The sequence below is a fragment of the Aristolochia californica genome, unplaced genomic scaffold (genome assembly GCF_029961685.1).
Source record: "Aristolochia californica isolate CCGP_79_NKW_82.1479 unplaced genomic scaffold, dmAriCali1.0.hap1 SCAF_8, whole genome shotgun sequence".
Classification (NCBI taxonomy): Eukaryota; Viridiplantae; Streptophyta; class Magnoliopsida; order Piperales; family Aristolochiaceae; genus Aristolochia; species Aristolochia californica.
The window spans coordinates 39,188,583-39,204,881 of NW_027182279.1; the positions used below are offsets into that span (position 1 = coordinate 39,188,583).

General features: G+C 36.1%; 3 protein-coding genes across 3 annotated transcripts; all 3 read right to left on the minus strand.

Moving 5' to 3' along the window:
- Positions 1 to 439: 439 nt before the first annotated feature.
- Positions 440 to 3,337, minus strand: LOC137938501 (receptor-like protein EIX2). Its single transcript, XM_068783452.1, has 3 exons — positions 3,264 to 3,337; positions 2,049 to 3,220; positions 440 to 1,428 (listed from the first exon to the last, which is right to left on the minus strand). Exons 1-3 carry the CDS (start codon positions 3,335 to 3,337, stop codon positions 440 to 442), a joined length of 2,235 nt encoding a protein of 744 aa, XP_068639553.1.
- Positions 3,338 to 13,117: 9,780 nt separating this feature from the next.
- LOC137938502 (putative receptor like protein 25) lies at positions 13,118 to 13,828 on the minus strand. The gene has a single exon (XM_068783453.1). It carries the CDS (start codon positions 13,826 to 13,828, stop codon positions 13,118 to 13,120), a length of 711 nt encoding a protein of 236 aa, XP_068639554.1.
- A 210-nt stretch (positions 13,829 to 14,038) lies between these two features.
- On the minus strand, positions 14,039 to 16,294 carry LOC137938503 (receptor-like protein EIX2). Its single transcript, XM_068783454.1, has 2 exons — positions 16,262 to 16,294; positions 14,039 to 15,928 (listed from the first exon to the last, which is right to left on the minus strand). The coding sequence occupies exons 1-2, from the start codon at positions 16,292 to 16,294 to the stop codon at positions 14,039 to 14,041; spliced, it is 1,923 nt and encodes a 640-aa protein (XP_068639555.1).
- Between the last annotated feature and the right edge of the window lie 5 nt (positions 16,295 to 16,299).

Genomic DNA, 16,299 nt, shown 5'->3' on the forward strand with positions numbered 1-16,299 from the left:
AAATGTATAATGAAGACTTTTAAGGTCATAAAGTGTGATTCGGCTATTATAACTTTAGACTTTACAGCCTTTTAGTCTACAAACATAAATGTGGAGTAAATCCAACTGGTAAATGTGTTAATTTTTTATGATGCGGTAATTGTGATTGTAAAAAAAAATATTAAAATGTGCTTAAAATCTAAAATGGCCATACTTTGTAGCATAATATACCGACAACCATGAGATTAAGATTTGAGAGTGACCATACTTGACCATCAATATATCTTGCTAGTTTGTGCAAATATAGTGAGATCATTACATTATACATTATCATTCGAAGCAAGAATATTGTACAAACCCAACTATTCAACTAAACAAAGTAGGAGGCATATAGAAACATGCACTATCAATCTCATCTACAACTCTTCTTCTGTACCTCAGTAATATTATCAATTAAATATCACCAATGAAAGTATTCTTGCATGGCATCAACAAATCTGAAGTACTTCACTCTCCATGACGTTTTGAACAACAATATCCCAAACACAGTCAAAAGTCCAACTGCAAATCCAGGGCCAATGCCAGCATACAACCATGCTATATCAGACCCATCGTCAACTTCATTGTGGCTCGGAAGTGGTACTATTGTATCTCTTTCACAATCTCTTATCAATGGATATCCACAAAGATTATCATTTCCTGCATAAATAGATGGATCATCGAGGCTCTGGACTTGTTGGCCTAATGGAATCTTTCCCGACAAGTTGTTGTATGAAAGGTTGAGATGACTTAAAAATGTCAAATCAGCAATAGTTGAAGGAATCATGCCAAACAGATAGTTTTTGGATAAATCAAGATTTATTAATTGATGTAGGTTCCCAATGCTCTCAGGGATCTTCCCCGACAACTGATTTCTAGACAAGTTCAAGTTAATCAAGCCCAAGAGGTCTCCGATTGCTTCAGGGATCTTTCCCGATAAATTATTGCCCGAGATATCCAGAGAAATAACAAGATAAAGTGTATTTTCGTACTCATATTGCTGCCCATTCATTGTCAACTCAACCCTGTCCCGGTAATTGCCATAATTGGTGTCCATAGTATTGTCTGTAGTATGATCCATTTTCATCGCCATAAGGTCTTTTAGACTTTCGGGAATGGATCCTATCAGGTGATTATTTGACAAATCAAACACTTTTAGATGATGCAAATTCAATAAATGTGGGATAGTTCCAGTAAACTTGTTGGACCTGAGTAGAAGAATACGAAGATTAGGTAAGTTTGTACCAATCCATGCTGGAAGGCTTCCTGTGAATTTGTTCTCACGAAAGTCAAGAGTCTGCAATCCAGCACAATCCTTCAAAAAGGAAGGGAACACTCCTGATAGTTGATTGTTCTCCAGGTGCAAGCTGCGCATCATTGTAAATTGAACAGAAGACCAAGGTATGCTGCCTGAGAAATTGTTTGCCCTAAGTTAAGCACAATAAGAGATTCACAACTAGCCAAGCTCTTGGGAATGCCCCCAGTTAGATTATTATGGGAAAGATCAAGGACTCCTAGCAACTTCATCTCATTGAACATAGAAGGAAGAACCCCAGAAAATTGGTTATGTGAGAGATCAAGAAACATCAAAGGGCTTGTGAAATATGGAATGAGACCTTTAAAATAGTTGTGGATCAAATCAATCAACCACGCATTTGAAAGAGTTAAAATTGTTTTGGTAGGAAGTGAACCTGAAATATTATTCATTCTAAGGATGAGAATTGAAAGACGAGGAGTGATATTCCAAAACCATGAGGGTATAATGCTTGAAGATGAATTAGAGAGATCTAGACCATACAATTTTTTTTGACTTTGTAGCCACAACGGAAATTGTGAACCGAAACGACAAGAGCCGAGATAGATGTATTCTGCTTGAAATGAAGGAACCCAATCAAGGGGAGTATGAAACTCAAATGAATTTGAAGATAGGTCTATGTATTGTAGTCTACTCAGATTTTGGAAATGCTCCTGAAGCATAGGTCCTTTCAACATAGAATTTCTTAAGATCAATGTTATAAGAGATGAAAAACCTCCCAAACATGTAGGGATTGATTCAGGAAAGTGACAGTTCTGGATATAGAGGATCTGTAAATTTACTAAAGGGCACAACCACTCACGCATAGACCCAGTCTGATCTTCAAAACCATACAACATTAAACCCTTCAAGTTGTGTAAGTGTCCTATCTGCCTTGGAATGCCCTTTATGACTTGGTTCCCGTTTGTGTCTCCCAAAATAAGGTGTTGGAGAGAGGAGAGATTACCAATAGACTCAGGAAGTTCTCCATATAGTTGAACTTCAAATAGGAACATTGACCTTATACTTTTCCAAGGACCCTGAAATAGCTTTGACAAATGTGCAGTCAGACCATAATTGAACTCCAACTGTAGCACTTGTAAACATGGTAGTGTTGGAAATTTGGAAGACATGTCTCCATAAAATTTATTGTCATTGAGATGAATAGAGACAAGAGTAGTAATGTTAGCAAACCAATTTGGAATTTCTGAGAAGAACTGATTATAACTAAGATCCAAGGAACGAAGTTGTGTAAGATTTGTAAAGGGTAGAGCTGGGGGAATATCTGAAAGATAAGAACCACGCAAATGGAGTATTTGTAAGGAAGAAAGGGAGTTCATTACATGAAACCATCGAGAACCTATCATTGAAAGGTTAACGAAATTCATCTCGAGGTGTTTCAGAAGGGGCATATTTACCATCCAGTCCAGACTATCTGCATTCAGACGAGATGAATATATAAGAGTGTAATATAGAGACATATAATAGGAATAACTCTTTGGGAAGGAAGAAACATCCAACAACTCAAGATTGGAAAGATTTCCAAGATGGTGAGGAATTCTTCCTCGGAATCCAGCGTACGAAATGTTCAAATGCTTCAACTCCTTTAAGGAACCAAAAAATTCCGGGATCTTAACCCCAACAAAATGATTTCTACTCAAGTCGAGATATTTGAGATGTTTCAGCTCCGTCAATGCTGGATCAATGTCGCCACTTAAATTCCCGTAGTGAAGGTCAAGTTGAACCACAGATCCTGTTTCATTATGACATGCAACTCCGCTCCATTGGCAGCAATCTGGGCTAACACCCCATGAGGTGAGAACGTTGGAGGGATCAATAAGCTTTCTTTTAAATTTGGTGAGGGCTGCTCTCTCTGAATCCGAGCAACCGACTTGAGAAGAATGAACCCTGTTGCATAAGACACACACAAAGAGAAAACCCATTAGCATACCCTTCCATGAGGTGCTCTCCATGTCGAAAGAGATTAACAGAAAGCTTCTCACTGGAGTGCATTCTTTCACCCATCCTCTATTTATAGAGACGCACTCAACAAGCTTCCTTTCGTAAAACATCTGTCACAATCTGTTGAATCGCATTTGCCTAAGAAAGTTGGCGATGAAGATGACCACACACTGAATCTTGCAGATAACTAGAAAATCAAGTTTTTTCAATTCTTTCAGAATTTACAACCACACACTGACGTTTCAATGACTTGATGGTCCCAGATGGAGCCACATGTCAAGAAAGCATGTGAAAACTCCCGGTGGTCTTTCAACGTTTCATGTCAAGAAAGCAAGAGGAGCATACACATTAGTAGTTCACTACCTCTTGTTCAGTAGCTGCTTCATTCTCCTCTTGTCTCTTTATAGTTTGTACACAGGAGGTTCTGTTTGAGAAAACGAGGTTCAGAAACGAGGTCAGCGATGACGCCTTGACAAGGTCAGGCTGAATTTAAACTTCTTATTTATTTCATGACGATGAGACTGAAAGACTTTATGGCCTAATGTTCAACTGGTGCCATGAAGACTTTTATCGCCATAAAGACTTGTAAATCCAACTGGTGAATGTGTTTGAATATGAAAGCCTCGGATTTGACTTGGGAATGAAAATGGCGGTAAGAAGAAGTTAGACTTGACTACCTTGTGGAAAAAAGTGCACCATGATAAGATTTAAACTTGTTGAAAAATGTATAAAGAAGACTCTAGAAATTATAACGTGACCTATGGGATAGACTAAGATGCTCAAAATCACAAAAGCACCGCCAATAGAATAAAAATGACAAAGACTAAAAAATATTCAAGTATCACCCATGAAAATAACATAATATATCTTGCATTATGTATTTATGCCTAAGAAGAAATCATAGCTAGGTAAAAAAGTACATAGAGAAATAATTACTCACTTGAAATAATGATATATGTAGGTTTTAAGTGGAAAATTTTTTCATCTTGATTCAACTAGCCCCACAAAATTGCTCTTGAAAAAAATATTCTTGTTCATGTTGATTTTTGGAGATGAGAAAATTGTCACCCCAGGTCTTCAGCAAATATTTGAAGAGGACAACAATAATTTTCTTAGTGCCCATTTGGAAATGTGTCTATTAATTTTGTTGATGATGTGTATGTGTGTGCGTGTGTGTCTGTAAGTTTGTTTATTTTAAGGATAATATACTTTTAGTATATTTAATAGCCCTGGTTTCATAAAGATACCAGTGCACGGATTCTCTGTCTCTCTCCTACATAGTTTGGACCAATCTAGGGCCACTCGATCACGACGACTGGTTCATCAACCAAGTAGGGTCCAAATTGTATTTTTTTTATTCAAAATCTTGAATTTAACTCTTGTGAATTGGCACTATTGACGACTCAACCCCAACTTCACAACAAGGGTCTAAGGATGGTAGTACGAGATCCAATGTCTTGCTCTAATACGCCTAAGCCAAAGTTTTATAGACCCAATTTAAATAGCTGATAATTAGAATATTTCTCCAATTATACCGTATTTGATTAATTGTAAAATGTAAATTTAAAAATAAAAAATAAAATGACATATGCATTGTATTTTTTCTTTCAATGCACCTTATTATTTGTTTTATTAGTAAAATTAATATAGGTAAATGTGTAATCTTACATAAATTCATAAAATGAGTAAATTACTTTCCTAAATACTTGGATATTATACAATGAAAATACATTTTAGGATCGATATTATGAAGACCCAATTATTTTGGAAGAGAATCACTAGATAATTTTACTTTTTTTTAATAAGAGTTAATCGATCAAACTCTCTCTCTCTCCCTCTCCCTCTTTGTAAAATTACCAGACAAACTACAGTCAAACCATCTACTCCCTCTCTCAACCATCAATAATACGTTTCAAATATGAAAAAATAACTATGAAAAACCTAATAATATTTAACTTATAATGTATGCTACATGAAATAAATATATCATGAGAGAAGATAAAACTTATAATCATGGGTTCCACCTCCCTAAGTATTATAATTATCCAGAATCTTGTCGAGCTTCGCATTAGATTCAAGAAAGAAAAGAAAACAAGATCCAAATAATGGAAATTAAACAAGCTTCACCTAAAATTATTTTGCATTTTTGGAGAGATCACATATCGGATATTGAACGAGACATATTGGATATCGATTAATACATCTCACATTCCTAGCACCACATTACATGTTTCACTTCTGTGATGGGGTTTGACTCTGTAACTCTTCTAAAAAGTGAGTATTGGGTATTATGTGTTACACATCAACCATTGGGTCTAATAACGTTACGTTAAGTCCCAAAGACTTTTTCACATATCTTCTTAATGAGTAAGAATCTAATCAAGAATTTTTAGGAGATCGTTTCTAGGGAGATTCCAAACATTTCACCTCTAGTTTCTAGTATCTTCTTAAAAAATTTAAAATTTTTGTAATTAAGTTATTTAACGAATTAACAAAATCAATGGCAAATCTATTAAGAAATTGTTTTATCTATATTGACAAAAATAAAAATAAAAGTCTTGAATTGCTTGATTGCACATCTCTTACTATTCTAGTATCTTAAATCTCTCATCTCAGTATTATAAAATTAACCATTTTAGGACTTTCCAAGTTTTTACTTGAATAAAATTTGTTAGAAAATTGTTTAGCAACTATATGGCGTTTTAGTCTAGAAACATAAATATGGGGTTACACAAGTAGTAGTCTGGACAAAGACCATGAAGGTTTTTTCTTTTTTCTTTTTCTGGATTACAACAATATTGCAAGCATTGAAATCCAATATGCAAATGTGTTGGAATATGAAAGCCACCATGACTTTACTTGGGAATGAAAATGGCCCGATGAAGAAGTTGGCTAGCTTGGGTATGAAAAGGACAAAATGTGGACTTGACTATTGATCGGTACATGGCCAAATATGGATTTGACTAGCCCATGGAAACATACATAGTGAAGACTTTAAGTGGAGATTGTGGTCCAACAAATGATACAACTACATATGTAGTGTAACCAAAGGGATAGACTGAGATGCTACAAGTTCACAAGGCATCACCATTAGAATAAAGAGGACAAAGACTATAAAAAAATTTCAAGTATCACCTATGAAAATGACATAATATCACTAGCAATGTGTGTTTATGCCTAAGAAGAAATCATAGCCAGGTAAGAAAGAACAAAGAGAAATAATTATTCACTTGAAATAAGTTTTATAATATATGTAGGTTTTAAGTGGTAAAAAAATTTCGTCTTGATTCAACTAGCCCCACAAAAATTTTTAATGGGATAGAAAAATATATAAAAAATTGATCGTAAAAAAAAATTCTTGTTCATGTTGATTTTGGGAGATGAGTAAAATTGTCAACTCGGATCTTCCACAAAAATTTAAAGAGGACAAAAAAAAATTTTCTTATTGCCCATTTTGGAAATGAGAGTATTAATTTTGTTGATAATGTGTATGTGTGTGTGTGTGTGTGTGTGTGTGTGTTTGTTTATGTTAAGGATAATGTAGTTTCAGTAGATTTAATAGGATTTTCGAATATTGGTCATTCATTATCTTTTATAGTTTGAAAACTATTCATAAATTACATTAAGTTCGAAAATAAAAATTCTATTTTTAAAATTTTAATTTTGGAATATAACTAGTACCAAAAGAGATAAATAAGTAGAAAAACAAAAGTTGTTATAATATGAAATAGAACAATTGGCTCATGAAATTCTATCAAATTAAAACAAATATTCAAAGTATTTTGTGACTCAAAGTTGCATTGGGCTGTTGTTAAGTGGATTCTCAGGTACCTCAAAGGGTCTAGCAAATTGTGTTTGTGTTTTGGTGGTTCAAAACCTATATTAGAAGGTTTTACAGATGTAGATTGGGCAGGTGACATAGATGGGAGAAAGTTTACGTCAGGTTACTTGTTTACTTTTGCAGGGGGAACCATCTCTTGGCAATCTAAACTTCAAAAATGCATTGCTATCTCTACAACAGAGGCTGAATACATTGCAGCAACTGAAGCTAGTAAAGAAATGTTGCGGTTGAAGAGGTTGATGGGTGAGATAAGCTTCAAACAAAAGAGGTATGCAATTCATTGTGATAGTCAAAGTGTTTTGGACTTGAGTAAGAATGCTACTTTTCATAGTAGGACAAAACACATTGATTTGAGGTATCACTGGATTAGAGATGTGTTGGAAAATGATATGTTATCTCTTGTGAAGATCCACACTGATAAAAACTCATTAGATATGATGAAAAAAGTGGTGACCAAGGAAAAACATGAGTTGTGCACTAGTCTAGCCTGTATGGAAGATTGTGGTGAGCCTCCTCATGGTCTGGAGGGGGAGATTGTTGTTTTTAGTAGGTGGGGTCCAACCCATGAGTAGGCCCCACCACTAATCTCTTTCATGTGAAAGAGATAAAGTAAAAGAAAGAAAAAATAAAACCCTAAGTGAAGAGGGTTGTTTGCTGTGAGCGAGAGAGACCCGTGCGCGAGAGAAACAGAAGAGGCTTGTTTTTTTGCTGTGAGTGAGAGAAACAGAATGCAAAGACGTTCGGCCGAGAGAGGGAAAAAGGGGGTTCGATCGAGAGGAGAAAGAGAAGAGAAAGAAGGAGAGAGGAGAAAAGAAAGGAAGGAAAGAAAGCAGGTTTTCGAAGCTTCTCTAAAGTCGTCTTTTTCTACATCCTTATTTTGGTGAAATCTCCATATCCGGTGATCTCTAACCTCTATTTATTTGGTTATCTCTCAATTATTGTGAATGAGTTTGAATTAGAAACTTGTTTTCTCTCATGATTTTGTAAACCTCAAGTTTGGGCAAACTTGAGAGAAATTGATATTGTAAGCCCATATTTAATAGTGGAAGATTATTCGGATTTGCCCCGTAGTTTTTTCCCTTCACACTGAAGGGTTTTTCCACGTAAATCTTGTGTTGTGGTTGTATGATTGAGCTTAGTTGTTAGAGCTTCCATAAAGAGCATTTGGTAGTTTGATTGAGTTTGCTTATTTGTGCTTCCCATAACATTTAGTAGAGGTCTACCTTTAGCTCTTACCTCTAAGAAGAGTACCTTTGCTATGGTTTTCTGTGCTAGAGACTTTCGGCAAAAATGGTGATAGCTAGATTGGTTCCGCTTATTTTTGAGTTGCCATCGTGTTTAGGTGCTTCCAAACGACATTGGTCTGCTTAATCCTCCTGCTGAGAAGCTTCTAAGAAGTCACCCAGAGCTTTTTGGGCATTTCGAAGACTAGGCTATATTCAGTTATCCTATCCTTGCCATCACATTTTTTCACGCCAATTGAAAAAATGCGTGTTGCTGTTCATTGCACCGGTAGTCTCTCCATTGTAACTAGAAACTGAAAAACAGAAAGGAAAAATGACTAAGGGTAAGACTGCAGTGTCTCCACTGTTCAAAATCAACGAAGTTACTTGCGCTTCCACATCTTATATTTGAGGAATATCCAAATTTGTCAGAACTTGCTTCCAACTCTAAAGCACGAGTCATCACTATCTATTTATTTCATTCTTTCAGGTAAATCAGAAAAAAATGGTCAGAAGTTCAGAGCCTTCAACATGCCATTCGGGGTTAACCAAGTTGCTCATATTTATGGGAGGTGCCTTGCTTTTAAACGCGTTTGCTCTTCTTATGTTTTAACTTTTTTAAAGTGTTTTTTTCTTAAGTTATTTACTGATTTTGAAGAAGGTTTTAGTCTCGCCATCAGACCTTGTTTCATTGTTATCTAGCAGCAGCTTTGTGTTTGTGACTGTATCTTTCATGTTGATGTCCCTCTTTACATTCACAACACAATAGGAAACAAATCAATAGGAAGGAGAAAAAGATGACAAAGTCTTTAAGTCGAAATACTTGAAGAGGCTCGTTGAATTGGTTTTTCAGTCTGAATTATATTAACCCTCATGAAAATTTCTTTTTGAGTTGTTTTTAATTGCTTTTTCAATTCCATGCATGTCAATGATGCATTCGTTATTCGGGGTGATGTGTATTGAACTATTCCTAGTTGTGTTTTTCTGTTGCTCTGCATCTTCTTCTGCGTTACAATAATTTTATATACAATTTATTTGACATGTATTTTTTAAAAAAATTTAAATGTATGTTGGACCTCGAACTCGGCTCGAGCTCGAACTTGAACTCGGTTAAAATTATTGGACTCGAGCACGATTACAATTTTAGGCTCGAGGCTTGGCTCGACTCAAGCTCGAGTTCGAAATATTTAAATCAAGTTTGCTCGAACATAGGCAAGTTCGAGCTCTGCTCGGCTCAATGCCACCCCTAGTTGAGCCCATCTTCTACATCTCTTGGATGTGTGGGTCTTCCTTGGTGTTATGGGTTTGGGCCCATCTTCAAATACACTTTGATATGTGGGCATTCCTTGGTCATGTAGGTTTGGGCTCATCTTCCAACACTCCTCCTCAAGCTGGGGGTGAGAAAACATCATGAACTCCCAGTTTGCTCAACTCGTATAAAATGTCAGTCTTCGATATCTTCCAACACTTCCCCTCACATTGGTGGTCTCTTCCATGAGGCCCAGTTGGCATAAGATAAAGCGAGAGTAAAATCACTCCAAGCCGTATGACATCGCTCCATACTCCAGTCATAACTCATGCTAGATGTAGGGCATTCTTATCTTCTGTAGGTAGTGGGTCTATACGCAGTGTTTAGAAGTGTAATAAAACTCCTCCATCACCGTGTCCCTCCATAGGTTACCGACTCTCAAATGGTAGGCGTAATAAATACTAATTAAGGGGGGTAACGAGGAATTACCCGAAAGATAATATTCTGGAGCCACCTTAGCTTTCTTCATCATCGGAATAGCTAATGCTGATAAAAATAAGCAATTGAGATGTGCTTTTTCAATAATAATGTCTCATCCAAAGAGACATAATATCAACAATTAAAATGGGCCTGACCCCAATAACCTGTACCAAATAATAAAAATCCTTATAAAATGACCTATGAAATAATCCGATGTGAGTATCTGCACCAAATAATATGTTGAACAAGGAATATACTGCCAATACTTCAAAATAATAATCCAACTGAAGAAAAAGAATTGAGTTGCGTCGAGTCAGGTATCACTAATATATCCGAGTCACAGAAGAAATATGTTGAAAACTTGAGACCCGGATACATATACCGAGGTAGGAAAAAAAGTGGGCTACGTCGGGTTGACCCAGACCGAGTTGGTCTGAGTTAACTCGTGAGACTGATGCGGCGCGGTCCGCGTCGCTTGGCTCACTAGGTTAATCGGCCCGATCTGGGTTTGGTTTGACTCATGGGCTGAACCGGCACTGGTTTAATTTTTCCTAACTTAGGAAAAATTTAATCAAGCAATCGTCTTCTTCCTCGGGCAGCTTGCATCCCAACAATGCGGAATCAGAGAAGAGGAGTTTCCAAAAAAGGCACATAGCAATGCTCGGTGATGGCATCCTTGAACAAATTCCCATTTAAAATAACCAAAATAGCCCTAAAGACCAAAATACCCTTGAACAAATAAAATAATTAATTTTAAGGACAATACAAAAATATAAATAACAACTAATCTATCCTAAATGCTTCACTCCCCAACTATAGCATGGTGGGTCTTGTTATAGTCAGGTGTTTTCGAGCATAGACTTGTGTAATCAGTGGCACACGGGGGTGTCCTCATCCGTAACACTTAATATTTTTTAATCCTTTACTTACAACAACCGAAAGGAAGCTAGAAAAGATGGCCAAAATTGCTAAAGGTAATAAAAACAAATAGTAGTGAATGAAAACTTGAATTTCATAAGTCATACTCTAATTGGGCATTTAGTTTTAAGACATTGCTGGTTTGTTCTCTTTAGAAGTGTGGCTAGCAACTTCCAAAGTTTGTCACAAACTCGGATATTTGTGCCTTGAACTCTGGTACCACCTATCTGTTGGGCCGACGGTCTGAACTTGATTACAACAACAACGAAAATATGATCTTTTGAGAGCACCAATGTTCCAAAAAACAGTGATGGTAATTGGCATGGAAGACAGCGGAATCACCGGGCAGAATATGGAAAAATTTCTGGAAGAAGAAGACGAAGACGAAGCGTTGCAACAGGCGCTGATGAAGACATTAGGTATTTTCCTCTGTTTGGAAGCACCGTGAAATCTGCAACTTGTGGAGACTGATCAGACAACGCAGCAACACCTCGCTTCTCAACATAAATAGCTATTCTCGGCTTCACTCCTATTTCTGTGGCGGAGAAAATGAACCACTCTTTCGGCGATCTCTGGTTCTATTGTTCATACTGAGGTTCAAATATCGAAATTGAGTGATGTTCCAAAACCACGATAGTATATTGCCCACAATTGTTCAAGAGAGATCTAGGTAAATGATTTTTTTTAAGTTTGAAGTCATAGAGAAAATTGTGGGCCAACACGAAAAGATCCAAGATAGAGACATTGAACTTGAAATGGAGAAACCCGATCTACAGGAAGACGAATCTCTAGAGAATTTTGTGATAGGTTTAGGTAAGTGAGGGTACTCAGTTTTCAAAATGTTTTTTAAGCCCAACACTATCCAACATACTATTTGCAATTGTAAGACATTTAAGATATGAAAGTTCTCCCAAGCATGAACGGATGAGTCCAAGAAATTTGTTGTCTATAATTCTTAATAAGAATAGATTTGTTAAGGAGCATAAAAACCAAGCTTCAGTTCAATCAAATCTTCAAAACCTGTAAACTGTAGATATTTCATGTTGTGTACATTTGCCATTTGTCCTAAGCCTTCATGGCTGCTTGAACATTATTTGATAGAAATTAGCACAAGTAAAAATAGCCCTTTTATTATTGAAATATTGGTAATAATAAATGAAAAACTATATACCTCTTAAAGCATTAATTGTATACATAGCCCTGAATTATGAATTTTTTATGTTGTGGTAATTGTGATTGTAAACAAAAAATAAAAATGTGCTCAAAATCTTAAATGGCGAGTCAATGCTAGTCAAAAACTTGATTGGCATTCAATTTCTTAAATCAAGCAGGTTAGGATAAGGATTTAAATTTTCTTTCTTTAATTAGTATATAAGTAGGCTTTAAAAAATTGTAAAGTCCAACCTATTCAATATTAACATATCCATTCTTTATGTCTACTGATATAAGCTATCATGTTGTTTATCATGTCTATTTTCACTTATTTTCAAGCTATAACCCTAGATGAAAATAAAAAATGTGAGAAAATGAAATATGCCTGAGTTCATGGTGCACACAATATTTTTCTCAAATCCTTTAATCATGATTGAAAAGTTATGGAAAGACAAATTGCAAAATTCAACAAAGATAAAGAAGATTCTTATACAAAAGAAAATAATAATAGATAATTTTTATTTTTAATTACATATACTTCAAAAGAAAACACTATATTGGAAGATATAAATTATGATTTCTGGAACCCTCTAGAAAATTTAAGAAATAAAAAAATTATTTGCAATTGGAACTTCAAACATAGTACATTATTAAATAAGATATGTACTCAAACATAGTACATTATTAAATAAGATATGTACTCAAACATAGTACATTATTTTTATTAATACAAGATAATAATAAGGTTATCCTTTACACATAGAGCAGTATCCTTTGTAGCATAATATACCGACAACCATGGGATTAAGATCTAAGAGTGAACCATACTTGACCATCAATATATCTTGTTAGTTTGTGCAAACTTATAAGTATAGTGACATCATTAAATTACACATTATCATTCGAAGCAAGAATTTTGTACAAACATAACTATTCAACTAAACAAAGTAGGAGGCAAATAGAAACATGCACTATCAATCTCATATACAACTCTTCTGCACCTCAGCAATATTATCAATTAAATATCCCCAAAGAAAGTACTCTTGCATGGCATCAATAAATCTGAAGTACTTCACTCTCCACGACGTTTTAAACAATAATATCCCAAACACAATCAAAAGTTCAACTACAAATACAGGGCCAATGCCAGCATACAACCATGCAATATCAGACCCATCGTCAACTTCATCGCGGCTTGGAAGTGGCACTATTGTATCTCTTTCACAATCTCTTCTCAATGGATATCCACAAAGATTATCATTTTCTGCATAAATAGATGGATCATTGAGGCTCTGAATTTGTTGGCCTAATGGAATCTTTCCCGACAAGTTGTTGTATGAAAGATTGAGATGACTTAAAAATGTCAAATCAGCAATAGTTGAAGGAATCATGCCAGACATATGGTTTTTGGATAAATCAAGATATATTAATTGATGTAGATTCCCGATGCTCTCGGGGATCTTCCCCGACAACTGATTTCCAGACAAGTTCAAGTTAATCAAGCCCAAGAGGTCTCCGATTGCTTTAGGGATCTTTCCCGATAAATAATTGCCTGAGAGATCTAGAAAAATAACAAGATATAGTATAATGTCGTACTCATATTGCTGCCCATTCATTGACAACTCAACCCTATCCATGTAATCTCCATACATGGTGTCCAAAGTATTGTCAGTAGTATGATCCATTCTCATCGCCACAAGATCTTTTAGATTTTTGGGAATGGAACCTATCAGGTGATTATTCGACAAATCCAACAGTTTTAGATGATGAAAATTCAATAATTGTGGGATAGTTCCAGTAAACATGTTGGACCCGAGTCGAAGAATACGAAGATTATGTAAGTTTGTACCAATCCAGGCCGGAAGGCTTCCTGTGAATTTGTTCTCACCAAGGTTAAGAGTCTACAATCCGGCACAGTCCTTCAAAAATGAAGGGAACTCTCCTGATAGTTGATTGTTCTCCAGGTCCAAGTTGCGTATCATTGTAAACTGAAAAAAAGACCAAGGTATGCTGCCAGAGAAATTGTTTGCCCCTAAGTTAAGCACAATAAGAGATTCACTACTAGCCAAGCTCTCGGGAATAGCCCTAGTTAGCTTATTATGGGAAAGATCAAGGACTCCTAGCCACTGCATCTTATCGAACATAGAAGGAAGAACCCCAGAAAATTGATTATGTGAGAGATCAAGAAACATCAAAGGGCTTGAGAAATATGGAATGGGACCTTTAAAATAGTTGTGGCTCAGATCAATAAACCACGCATTTGAAAGAGTTGAAATTGTTTTGGTTGGAAGTGAACCAGAAATATTATTCATTCTAAGGGCGAGAATTGAAAGACTTGGTGTGATGTTCCAAAACCATGTAGGTATAATGCCCGAAGATGAATTAGAGAGATCTAGACCTTTCAAATTTTTTTGACTTTGTAGCCACAATGGAAACTGTGAACCGTAACCACAAGAGCCGAGATAGAGATATTCTGCTTGAAATGAAGGAACCCAATCAAGGGGAGTATGAAACTCAAATGAATTGAAAGAAAGGTCTAGGTATCTTAGTCTACTCAGATTTTGGAAATGCTCTTGAAGCATAGGTCCTTTCAACATAGATTTTTTTAAGATCAAATTTGTAAGAGATGAAAAACCCCCCAGACATGTAGGAATTGATTTAGGAAAGTGACAGTTCCGGATATAGAGGGTCTCCAAATTTATTAAAGGGCACAACCACTCACACATAGACCCAGTCTGATCTTCAAAACCAAACAACTTTAAACTCTTCAAATTGTGCAAGTGTCCCATCTTCCATGGAATGCCCTTTATGAATTGATTCCCGTATGTGACTCCCAAAATAAGGTGCTGGAGAGAGGAGAGGTTACCAATAGACTCAGGAAGTTCTCCATATAGTTGAACGCCAAATAGGAGCATTGCCTTTATACTTTTCCAAGGACCCTGAAATAGCTTTGACAAATGTGCAGTTAGACCATAATTGTATGCCAATTGTAGCTCCTCTAAACATGGAAGTGTTGGAAATTTGGAAGACATATCCCCATAAAATTTATTGGCATGGAGATCAATAGATACAAGAGTAGTAATGTTAGCAAACCAATTTGGAATTTCTGAGAAGAACTGATTATGACTAAGATCCAAGGAACGAAGTTGTGTAAGATTCATAAAGGGTAGAGCTAGGGGAATATCTGAAAGATAAGAATCACACAAATGGAGTATTTTTAAGGAAGAAAGGGAGTTCATTACATGAAACCATCGAGAACCTATCATTGAAAGGTTAACGAAATTCATCTCAAGGTGCTTCAGAAGGGGTATATTTACCATCCAGTCCAGACTATCTACATTCAAACGATATGAATACATGAGAACGTTATATTGAGACATATAAACGGAATAACTCTTTACGATGGAAGAAACATCCAACAAATCAAGATAGGAAAGATTTCCAAGATGGTGAGGAATTCTTCCACCGAATCCTGCATACGAAATGTTCAAATGCTTCAACTCCTTCAAGGAACCAAAATATTCAGGGATCTTAACCCCATCAAAATGATTTCCACTCAAGTCGAGATATTTGAGGATTTTCAGCTCCGTCAATCCTGGATCAACTTCGCCACTTAAATTCCCGTAGTGAAGGTCAAGTTGGATCACATATCCTGTTTCATTATGACATGCAACTCCGCTCCATTGGCAGCAATCTGGGCTATCACCCCATGAGGTGAGAACCTTGGAGCGATCAATCAGCGTTCTTTTAAATTTATAGAGGCACTCAAAGACGTTGCAATGGAGTGCATTCTTTCACTGGAGTGCATTCTTTCACCCGTCCTCAATTTATAGAGGCACTCAAAGACGTTTCAATGATTTGATGGTCCCACATGGAAAACGATTGCTGGAATTTCTTGCCTAGATGCTGGTGGAAGATTTATATGAAGTTACATGGAAGAAATGGAAGGCTCAATAACTTTATTTTTCTGTTTTTTTTAAGATGTTAGAACCAGGTTCTCATCTCTTACGCAAAATACAGATAGATGCTCAAACCAGCTTTTGTCATCTCTCTCTCCCTCTCGCTTCTCTCTCTCTAATTCAGCTCCATTGCCATATAATTGTTGCAGTTAAAAAAACTTTTACCTGGCCCTTGGATGGGTTGATCGGTCCACTCATCCCTG

Excerpts from the sequence above, each read along its gene's own strand:
- LOC137938501 (XM_068783452.1), bottom strand. The coding sequence starts at position 3,337 with ATGGGTGAAAGAATGCACTCCAGTGAGAAGCTTTCTGTTAATCTCTTT. Across the intron at positions 3,221-3,263 it reads GGAGAGCACCTCATGGAAGG|GGTTCATTCTTCTCAAGTCG; the intron begins GTATGCTAATGG and ends CTTATGCAACAG. Across the intron at positions 1,429-2,048 it reads AATCCCTACATGTTTGGGAG|GCAGCATACCTTGGTCTTCT; the intron begins GTTTTTCATCTC and ends ACAATTTCTCAG.
- LOC137938502 (XM_068783453.1), bottom strand. The coding sequence starts at position 13,828 with ATGAGAATGGATCATACTACTGACAATACTTTGGACACCATGTATGGA.
- LOC137938503 (XM_068783454.1), bottom strand. The coding sequence starts at position 16,294 with ATGAGTGGACCGATCAACCCATCCAAGGGCCAG. Across the intron at positions 15,929-16,261 it reads TCAACCCATCCAAGGGCCAG|AATGCACTCCATTGCAACGT; the intron begins GTAAAAGTTTTT and ends CTCCAGTGAAAG.